This window comes from Malus sylvestris, chromosome 11 (assembly GCF_916048215.2).
Source record: "Malus sylvestris chromosome 11, drMalSylv7.2, whole genome shotgun sequence".
Taxonomy (NCBI): domain Eukaryota; kingdom Viridiplantae; phylum Streptophyta; class Magnoliopsida; order Rosales; family Rosaceae; genus Malus; species Malus sylvestris.
This window is the reverse complement of record NC_062270.1, coordinates 27,507,324-27,518,500: the sequence shown is the minus strand read 5'-3', so window position 1 is coordinate 27,518,500 and position 11,177 is coordinate 27,507,324. Positions and strand designations below refer to the sequence as shown.

The window sequence follows — 11,177 nt, the reverse complement described above, 5'->3', positions numbered from 1 at the left end:
TGAGCATGGGAAACAACAGACCTGACTTCAATCCCATAATATATGAAATAATTGAAAGGTTCTTTGATGTAAACTCTGCACTATCCTAGTCCCTCAGACATTATGGGATAATTGAGGGTAGTAAGCTCGCAACCTAAAAATTAGTGCTAGAAGATTAGCAACATTGGCATGTGGACAATAGACATGTGACCATTATGTCGATACATCAACCAAAACCAATATAATGTTTATATGGTCTGGTTTTTTGTTAGATTAGTCCACACATATTCCCTTGAATCCACTATAGAAAATAGTCTTTCACATCTTTGTGGGGCATGATCTAAGAATCAACTTTCCCAAGAAGCACGTTTGGCATGGTACGTTTGAATGTACAATCTTAATACGAGTAAGATGATGCCCATGGGTGGAATACAATATACAGTGCATCAAAGCAAAGAACTGCTCAAATCGCACGGCTTTGGCCGACCACATGGTGCACTCTATTCAGGGAGCTAAACCATGGTCTCCAAAATATGCTTCGTACCATATTCACTGGAGGTGATGTAGTGACATTCCACTCAACTTTCTCAATGGTTTCAACTTAATCGTTGTCCTCTCAAGTAACTTTAAAATATCAACAACGTTCTTTCCTCATTATGTTATTTACATTTGGATTTAGACGCTGTTTTATAGTGTCCAGTTCTTTGTTTCATTTTTTCCATCACTTATACGCCTCTTACGCGTTCATTTTTACATTTAGATTTAGACAATGCAATGCAATATCCATTTCCTGGTTTGTTTTTACTTTTGGATTTGGACGCTGCGTTGCAGTGTCCATTTCTTAATTTTGTTTTGTTTTTTTTTTTCCATCACTCACACGTCTCTTACGCGTTAGTTTTTACATTCGAATTCAGACACTGCGCTGCAGTATCCATTTCCTGGTTCTGTGTTTTACTCTTGGACGCAGACGCTGCATTGCAGTGTCTATTTCCTGGTTTCGTTTTTTTTCATCACTCACACGACTCTTACGTGTCCATTTTGACATTTGGGTTCAGACACTGCAATGCCATGTCCATTTCCTGGTTTCGTTTTACTCTTGGATGCATTGCAGTGTCAATTTCTTGGTTTCGTTTTTTTTCATCACTTACACGCTTCTTACGAGTCCATTTTGACATTTGGGTTGAAACAATGTAATGCCGTGTCCATTTCCTGGTTCTTTTTTTGTTTTTTTTTTTACATTTAGATTCAAACATCCTTGCGTTGTAGTAACCATTTCCTGGTTTGAAATGGAATGGTGTTTGGCTCTAATAGGTGACAGACGGTGCAGATGCATATAATGAAATTATGAATTTTGAAGGACTACCAAAATCAGGTGACATACGGTCCAATATTCGAGATTACTCTGGTATGATTCGGCAAAGTGGAGTGTTTTTCTAGAATAGATACTTCAGAATGATATTCGGTTGAAGTTACTTGCTAATTACGATGACAACATCGTCTCCTTAAGGTGATATGTCTTATTTCATTATCAAGCTTCAATTCAATGTTTCTTTGTTGAATGTTGCAATTTGGTTCATCTGTTTAAAGGAATGCATTCCAAGAATAAGAGGCCTTAGGCTAATATCGTTGGATATGTTTTTCCAACAATATTTATACTGGCTTAAGCCCATGTGACATTCTAAGTGAGAAAGAGAGAGGAGGATAGAAGAGTTAAGTTATAACTATTTATAATGATTTAAAGCTCACCTGTCATTCATCATTGAGCTATACATAAATATATCATTTATTAAGTCCAAAACAAAAACATAAAATTGATATAACGCTAAATAGTAAATTTTTATTGGCTTTTGAATTTTTATTGGCTTTTGACCAACTTACCTATAAATATATCTGATTGGATATTAGTTGTATATATTACTTGCCACATGAGATGATAGACCAATCTAATTTAAAAATGTGGTCTATCTAGTATTATTCGTTTTTTTAGTAAAGATCGACATAATTTTCTTCATAGGAAACAAATATTATGAAATAAATTGGAATTGATAAATGTCATGAGTGGATTAGGCAAGCAAAAGTGCAAGACTATATATATCTGGAGTCGAATTCCTTTTCTTTCGAGTAAATCCCGCTCGTTCACATCTATATATTGAAAGAGAACCAGACCTTTAAAAGAACACCCCTACCTAATCCAGCCAATATACCAATATCAAGTTTAAATAGGCCTCTTAAGACCCTTGTCCACTTTACAGTAAAAGGTCTCTTAAGACCTTTGTCCACTTTACAATAAAAGATTTTAAGTTTGATTCTCGTTAAAAACAAATTTAAACCACATTATTGGTAGGCTTAGCCAACTCTCCCATCTTACTAACTTTAACGTAGATAATATCGTTTATTTAAAAAATAAAAAATAAAAAATAACGCCACTTGGAGGTGAGGAAAGAAACGTACGCAGGAAGGAAGGAAGGAAGAAGGTACGGGAATGATTCTTTCTAAGATTCACTAATTTCAGGAAACATCTTTAATTCCTTAAAATCATTAAATCATCACAACTTTAAACCTACGGAACTTCCTTTTATATACGTTAATTCCTTTTATTTATTTTCTTTTGGACGTTCCTTTGTGCAGGAGAACAAGATTGAAGAGATATGGAAGGGTCTTCTAGGGCTAGTGCTGGCTGCGGGATTAATTCCATGGGAGGAGGAAAGAGTCTTGTGCAGTGGCTTAAAGAGTGTTCGCAACCGCACGCAAAATCGGATGATGGGAAATATAAATTTAGAAGTCATATATTTAGGATTGGGACACGGCTCTCTCACTGCGTTGTTGATATTATGTTGCTGATGTCGCAAGGATCGGATGAGATGGTAGACAAGTTCCAAGAGTTCAGCCGTTTGCTATCAGCCCAAAAGAGCGTAATCGATTGGGAGAGTTGTGCTGTAAACAAAAGAGTCACTGGTCTCCTGAGAATAGCATTTCACGAATTGGTCAAAATTAACAAGAGGAGGATGCGAGCAATTGGGGGAAGATTGGCTACTATGGAAGGTTACAATTATGGAACCGAGTTGTATGAATGCTTCTGCATAATAACGCTTACTGAAATTCTGAGAGTAGTTTCTCCAGTGATTTCAAAGACGGAGGCTGCTTTGAGCGTCCCAGTTTCGAATGAAGTGTTGACATGGTTGATGAAAGCACTACCAGAAATTGTAGATGAGATGGAAACCAAGATACGTTTATGCATAAAGACCTACATTGACTTCGTAGTGGATGCAGAACCAGTAGTGAATGATTTTCAGAATATAATGAAACCGAAGATTAATCAAATGTGGAACAATTTTGGGTCGTCTCAAGAAGAATGAAAGAGAAAAAGGACCAAAGAATTGTATGGGTAAGCTTGAGTGGGTCCTAAGTTAATTGTTTTGTTTCTGTAGGTGCTGCCTTATACTGATTTTCTTTAGTGCTTTAGTTGTAATCGGGCCAATTATTTGATATATATCCCTAACTGATTTTTAATTCTCTTGAATTTGCGGATATATATATATATATATATATATATATATATATATATATATATATATTTACACCCCGTTCTAAAAATCTCCGCCTAGCGCAGCCTAGGCCACCATCCTTATTAATCCTTAGGCGTTTGAAAATTAAGAAAGGGCTCATAAGCTTGCTTAAGCGTCTGCCTAGCCCACCCAAGCATTGCTTAGACCGCCTAGGCCTAGCCACCCAAGTTGTGAATCTCACTTATATAGAAAATTGATAACTTTTATTTTTGCATTTTATTTTTTCAATAAAATGTAAGAGACTTGTTGAATACTCAAATGAACACTCATTATATGTTTGTTCCCTATGTTCTCAATATGTTTTAATACTATATAATTTATAGTTCACTTTATTTTGCAGTTTATATGTCTCCCAATACAATAGGTATCATTTAAGTATAGATAATAACTTATTTGTGTGATGTATAATAAATTTATTTAAATCTGCCTAGACCCCCCTAAGCCCTACCTAGCCGACTAGGCGCTAGGTTCCAGACCGCCGTCTGACTAGCGCATAGCATCTTTTAGAACCTTGCATATATATATATATATGTATGTATATGTATATGTATACGTATACTATGTTGGATAAATATCAACAATCAATGATACATTTATATATGCTAATAAATAATAAATGCGAATAAATAAATTAACAAAGTATGAACAAAATGAAATAATATTAAACAGACAAATTGAAGATCGAAGCTTGCGTACCACAATGTTCTTGAAACAGAAATTTCGTCTCTACTCAATGCTTGTAGTTCTACGGACGTCTGCTTTACCAGGATTCAATGGTCTAAGTCAGAAATTCCAGCACCAGAAAACTTGACTTCTAGCAAATTTCTTTGTGGTTCTCTCAGTAAATATGTTTTGGATTGTAGAAAAAAAAAATTTATTTTTCTATGTTCTAAATTTCATGCAAATGGATGTATATATAATAGGTTTATGCATGTTCGCAACAAGTATGAGAATGTGATGTATCTGTTAGAAGACATCTTCTCAGAGGGGTGCTTTGCTCTTTGGCATTCTTTCATCACTTCAGACTTCTTTTGAAAAGATGAGTCTGTTGATATAAAAATTAATTAATTAATTAAATTCAAAATTATTTAAAAATTAAAGAATTTAATTATTAGAGCCCATCTTTTGATAATTAATTATATATTAATCATCAATTAATTAGTACACTTCAAAGCCTAACCCCAAGGTTGAGCCCAATTTTATTCTCCACGGTCCATATGACACACCTCGACCCGGAACGCCCATTAGGACTTCGAATCGAGCTGTGCTGGCCAACATCTGGAATGTGACGAAGCCATCAAGTGTGATGGTGTGGAAAAATGTGAATTAATTTAAACCTAAAAGTGCCTAAATACCAGAGTGCGGTGGTGAGCTGGAATGAACCCACTTCACACGTGACATTAGAGCATAAGCAAATACTATATAGTGGATAAGGATTATACCCTCAGAAGTAGCCACTTATCTTGAGATTTGCCAAGAATCCTCGTCGATACAAACTTTCAGTGATTAAAACCTGGACGGGCGCAAAACAGAAAGTGTGAGTGGGCAAAAACAAAGCTTTTCAAAAACCATTTCAATTATCAAAGGCAATAACCCTTCGCCGTAAAACCTGTATACTTCCCAGAAAATAGCATGCATGTTTATATCTCAAAACCATATTCGAAATAACAAATGCACAAATATACCATGTCAAATCTCAGTAAGAAATAACGAAAAGCCCACTCACTGGTATAGCTAGGTCGTAGCCCCCGTGTCTTGCCTGGCTACGCTCGTTCTCCAAAAACGTCTCACCAATATGTGAAACAACTAATTTAACGTTAATTCGATAGCACATATACAAAACCTAGGATCAATTTCTCATATGTCGCTCAATTGGGGTGTTTGAATATACCATTGTGGCCTACTCAACCCCACAAGCATCCTCATATTTTTAGAATAAGTTTTGGACTTAATCTAGTTTAAGTGTAAAACCCAACTTAAAACTAAATGGACTTAATCGATTTTGAACGTAAGGCCTAAACCAATTAAATGGCTTAGGTCCAATTTGAAATGGTTTAAAGGTTGGGCTGGCCTAACAGATTCTTTTTTTTTTTTTTGCCTTCTTCCTCGCAAAAATCTGCACTTTTGCAGTTTGGAACGCAAGACTTCTAGAGCTCATTTTGAGCTCGATTCTCAACCAAAATTCATGATTCAAAAGCCTAAGTAAATTTAGGAATGCAGGGAATATATCTATACCCATTTGGGGTCGTGACATAGACAGGGTTCGTCGGAAAAGTGGTCTAAAAGTTGCCAAATGGTCACGGGTCCAAGAATTCCAGAAAATTCAAAAAATTTTCCTAAATTTCCTAGCTAGTTTCTAGTTCGATACTAAACCAAACTTGATGATTCAAAAGCCATTTTGAAGTTAGAAATGTAGAGAGAATCATACCCTTAAGAGACCCAACGAAGAACCGGAGTTGGTTGGAAATTTGGTTTGAGCCAAACAACCACTGTTCACTTTCCACAAATCTGGGGAAATTCTTCCCCAAGATGAAATCTGTATTAAATCACCCACAAACCTTCTATTTAAGATTAAAAATATCATTAGGAGTTCAACGTGAGAAGGATTTGAGGTTGGAAATTCCAAACTTACCTTGGTCGAAAGGTTCGAGATTCCGACAAAGTTACCATACGAAAAGTACACAATTCCAAAGGGTGAGAAAGGTTGAGTATGGGGTGTGAGGAAGAAATGGAGAAATTTTGATAGTTGCAATAGGTGCAAATATGTATGTGCGTGTGTGCGATGTCGGGGACGAGATCACCGAGAGGAGGAGAGGTGCGGGAGAGTGAGGGAGAAAAGGAAGTTTCTGGAATGACGGGGAAAAAGGCACGGGTGGAGGGAGTAATAAGGCCCTTAATTAGGCCATTGAGTTAAGGCCCTAAAAATGGGTCCAAAGAAGAAATAACCAACCCGAAAAAATAGATTTGCACTCATACTCGTTATTAATTCATGTCAACATGCTAGTGACGTCGAGCACCATTTAATTTCGCAAGCGAGGGAATAATTTAAAACTATATATGTCCATCCACATCACTAAATCACAAGGGCATTATTGTCATTTTACATGCTTAGTGATAAAATATATACCTTGATTTAGGACGGGCTGTATCAACCTACCCCCTTAAGAAAATTTTGTCCCCGAAATTTAAAATCATTTACTAGACAAAAGTAGTGAAAAGACAGTAGAAAAATACATACGTGAAGGAGATATCAAGTTAGAGCGGCTGCATAAAAGAGAATGTCATTCCGTTGCGATCGGATTGCAATTATTCCTCTTTCATACCTCCAAGCTCAACTTTCTTTCTCCTTCAGTATCATGCCAAAATATAATATTTTATTAAAACATAGGGTCCAAAAATAGACGTATAAAACATAACATTAGAATATGTATGTAGTGAAGTAAAGTTAAAGTAGTTGTATTGAAATAAAAAACGAACATAAAATATTTTTCACAAATGCACTCGTAGCGTAACGTACTTTGAAAATAAGCATGTATTATCTTTGGGTTGAGCCCAAACAATAAATAACTAATTAAATAAGTAAATATAAATACTAACGTAGAATGACCTACTTGTTTACTTGCTAAACGAACGTAATGAATAAGTTATTGATATTACAGTCTGCAGCCCGCAATACCGATAACTCACTGTTGTCTCGATAAGCAAGTAACAATTCTCGAGGGTGCAATATTACCATCATGCCCCCCATTGGGAATTACGCATACATTGTCAATAACATAAAATTTTCTTCATCACAATCTCGATCATTCAAATACTTGTTCGTAATACTCTTCTATAAATCACAAGCCGCGCATACAATATTTATACTATATCTCGAATGATGCCATACTCCAAAGCAGGAATGTAACTGTAGTTACCCATAACTCTAACAAAAGTAAACGTCTATCAAATATGCATTGTGCATAAAGTCTCTGTATATTAGCTCCAATGGTGTCGTAGCTAAGCCAAAATTGTAACCGTAGTCACAAGCAACTAAAATAGAAATAATGGTATGCGACAACGAAGCTAATGGTGGAACGAACAAGATGCAATTCGTCCACTAAGATCTGAGTAACTTGTTTCAGGCTAATCGTTAGTCTAAGGGTATAAATGTGATACTAACAACATCTAATACTCATAATTTTCATAAAGTCTTCCAAAGGCTTGGAAGTGAAACATGTAGCACGATGATATATAAATACACCAAGATGATAATCTTGTTGGATTTCTATTTGCTTGAACTTGTATAGAAGTCTAGAAGTAGCCTCCTCATAATGCCATCATCCTCTGGATGCAATTAAAAAATTTTGTGGTTGTCCAGGAAGTTTGAACTCCATATCCTCAATATCTTCTCAACGTTAATCAAAAGCGTGGTGTATCTAGAATAAGGATTCTCTTCAAACACATCAAAGGGAACCTCGATTTTATTCCTTTCCTACCTCCACATTTGATCATGTCACAACAAGAACTTCTTGATCACATCACATGGAAAAGTTAACAACATCCCACTTCTATCTTAGTTGTCTTCTCAAGTGTTTTGTTGTTGAAATTTCAACGCCCATTTTCAGGAATGAAATCATCGTCAACACTTTAAACTTTGAGGCTGGAAGAATACGACTTTCCACTTAAGTAAAGCTACCACCAATTGAAAACCATATAAGTATAGCATTGGTTCAACATCATGATTATTGATTTTCACATTCTCTACACATACAAAATACCTTGTACTGAGAGGGTATAATGATACTTCCCAACTCCATTCATATAACAAAAGGGATTATAATCATTCAAACTATTTCTTGATAGGTTAAAGGTAACGCCATAACGATACTCGAATTTTCCAACTAAAATAGGATAGAATAAACTGAAAGTGTTCAAGGGTAGATATGTCCTTTTTGTACAATCGGACTAATACACGATAATGCACTTGTAAATATTGATTTAGTTCTTCTACTACCACTGTCAGAAACTTAGCTCATTCTAAGAGTAAATGTACTTAAGAAATCCTAAGGTTGATAAGAATTTTGGACACGTTCTCCACAGAGAAATGTCACTTGATTTTCAGGCAAAGATGATAAATGTTGACTCCAAGTCATAGATAAGATAAGATGACTCATTCCAAACAATTCTACACATTGGAAATATAAGTGTTAATCCGTCATGCTGCCTCTGCACAGCTGAACATTCAAAGATACATTGTCACGAATCTTCAAAAGATCAACGTCATCCAAGAGTGTAAAGCTATGATGAAATGAGACAACAATTCGGTTGTCAGAAACTTTATTTATTTCCGACTTTCCAAACTAAACTAACTTTCCTCGACCAAAAAGTGAGGAAGGATACTATAGTAAAAAAAAAAATCTCTAACTAATCGTCGATTAAATCGACAAAACCAAAGATATCTCGTAATTCCACAATAACTTGTGAAAATTCTGACTTTCTTCCGCTACAACCTTTTTGGGAGAAGAAAAGAATCTCATCTACTGAGATCATATCTCCCAAAAAGAGTATCAACTTAATCAAAGTTTGCATTCGAGGAATCTGGTATAAAGCTGACTAATAGAGCTTAAAGAATTTGATCTCACTGCCAAGGTAGATAAAAAGGTCATATAATAAGCCATTATGAATTCGTCATATCACGGAGACAAACTCGAGTTACAAAGGTTGGTTGACTAGATCAATAGTTCGAGGTAGTGTATAACGGTCTTTAATCGTCACTCGATCAAGTGGCCAAAGTCTAGGTACAAACCTAGGGTTGAGTCTTTCACTTTCGTGAATAGGTTTGAAATTCCCTAGATAAAGTGTTTGATTGGGTAATTCCTTAATTGGTAAGCTTTAATAACTAAATTCTTCCAAATGGTAGGAGTTGCTCGAATGAACGCAAGGAAAACTAGTGTAATATGAAAAATTAGATCGATGATAATATTTCAGGCAAGGCTTTGGAATATGACGCTTGAATGTTTGTCCTCAAAACGTACCATAATATTTCCTTTCACCACGCCACGTGCTAATAGGTCCTTACAGCTTTCTAATTACTCAGCTCACTCTAATAGTGAGAAATTAACTCATACTTCGATTCTCCTATCTACCCGTGGAAGTGATCCAGAAGGTGGCTAATAGAAGAGATTCTATTCACTTAGATAGGTGATAAGGTAAAGACAACTATGAGTTTACTGTCCTAATACAAAGCTTATTCCTAACTTTCTAAAATATAGTTTCTTCGGCTTCAGCAATTGCTGTTATTTAGTCTATTAGTCGTGCCGCTAATTGACGTATATACGATAATTTTAATATTATTCGCTACCCTAATACTGTAAATCAGAGTTCTGGCATAAGGGTATCATTTCCAGATACTAGCATGTGTCTGGTATCAGAAATCATACCGCCTGAATATCGGTTGATAGTTCATGAATATCGGTTGATAGTTCATGGATATCAGATAATATCGTCAATTAGTAACGTCACTAGAGGCTAAACACAGACTAGAGCCCACTCAGATAGTGGTACTGTTTTCTCTCACCATGATTCGCCGCAGACTGCTATGACTGGGTTCACTAATCAGCCACACCACTTTGTTACACAAGACTAGCCAAACTACTTTGTTGCCGATTCCACTATGGATTCTTCACTTGCTAGTCCGGCCAGTATAGATCAGAATTATCCTGTCATGAATGATAAGGATTAACTTCCACCTCGCAATTTTGACTACTCACAATTATTTTATGAAGCTGATGGTGATCATGACATCATGATAGACTTGGAGGACCTTTGGAATGATATGGTTCAACCTGCTGCAGTTCTTTAATTAAGTTGTTTTTTTGTAGATTTACTGATAAAGTATGATTTGGTTAGTCTATTGTTGTTTACACGTCCCTTTTTTATGTACAATAATATATATGTTTCATTTTCGATAAATGTCTGAATCTAATGTAACACCGATCTTTTTTCATACTACAATTAATTAATTTATAATCGATCGATCCCATTATTTTACTCTTCGAAGTTTTCTTTTTTCTATTCATGCATGTATGGGAAGATCTTCTATTAAAAAGGCAAATCATATAACAATCAAGTCATATAATTCTGGAAATTAAAGAGTAGACAAGAAAGTGATAGAAAGCATCATTCGCAATTCCATCTGACCTCGGTTTTGGTTGGTTCATCAACACATTGTGTAGAGGATTGGAAATAAAACCCAATTTAACGAAAATTCATAAATTCTGGTTTTGTAAGTGTTTGATTATTCTGCTCTGAGGTTGGTGGGTGGCAAAGGACATTACAGTAGGGTCACATAGTTGAAGGCCAAGGCCAGAATTTAGGAGCTCTAAGAGAGTCTTTGAAGTGGGGTCCTAAAGTTTTTTTATTCTCAGTTCTTTGTATATTGATATGTATAAAAAGAATTCGCTGAATATATAAAAAATTCTATTTTCACATCAAATACCATTAAAATTTAATATCAAAAGAAGATAAATATACAAACATTACTTAAATATTTCCACATCGTATAAAACATTGCTTAAATTAATATATTACATGTCTCACGTTTTTTGACGCAAATATACTAAATGTTTTGCGGTTAAGAGTCTAAGATTA

At 35.4% G+C, this 11,177-nt stretch overlaps 1 protein-coding gene across 1 annotated transcript; it reads left to right on the top strand.

The window, feature by feature from the left end:
- The first annotated feature begins 2,441 nt into the window (after nucleotides 1–2,441).
- Nucleotides 2,442–3,600, top strand: LOC126591094 (uncharacterized). The gene is made up of 2 exons (XM_050256660.1): nucleotides 2,442–2,453; nucleotides 2,608–3,600. Exon 2 carries the CDS (start codon nucleotides 2,628–2,630, stop codon nucleotides 3,333–3,335), a length of 708 nt encoding a protein of 235 aa, XP_050112617.1. The 5' UTR covers nucleotides 2,442–2,453; nucleotides 2,608–2,627; the 3' UTR covers nucleotides 3,336–3,600.
- The last annotated feature ends 7,577 nt before the right edge of the window (nucleotides 3,601–11,177 follow it).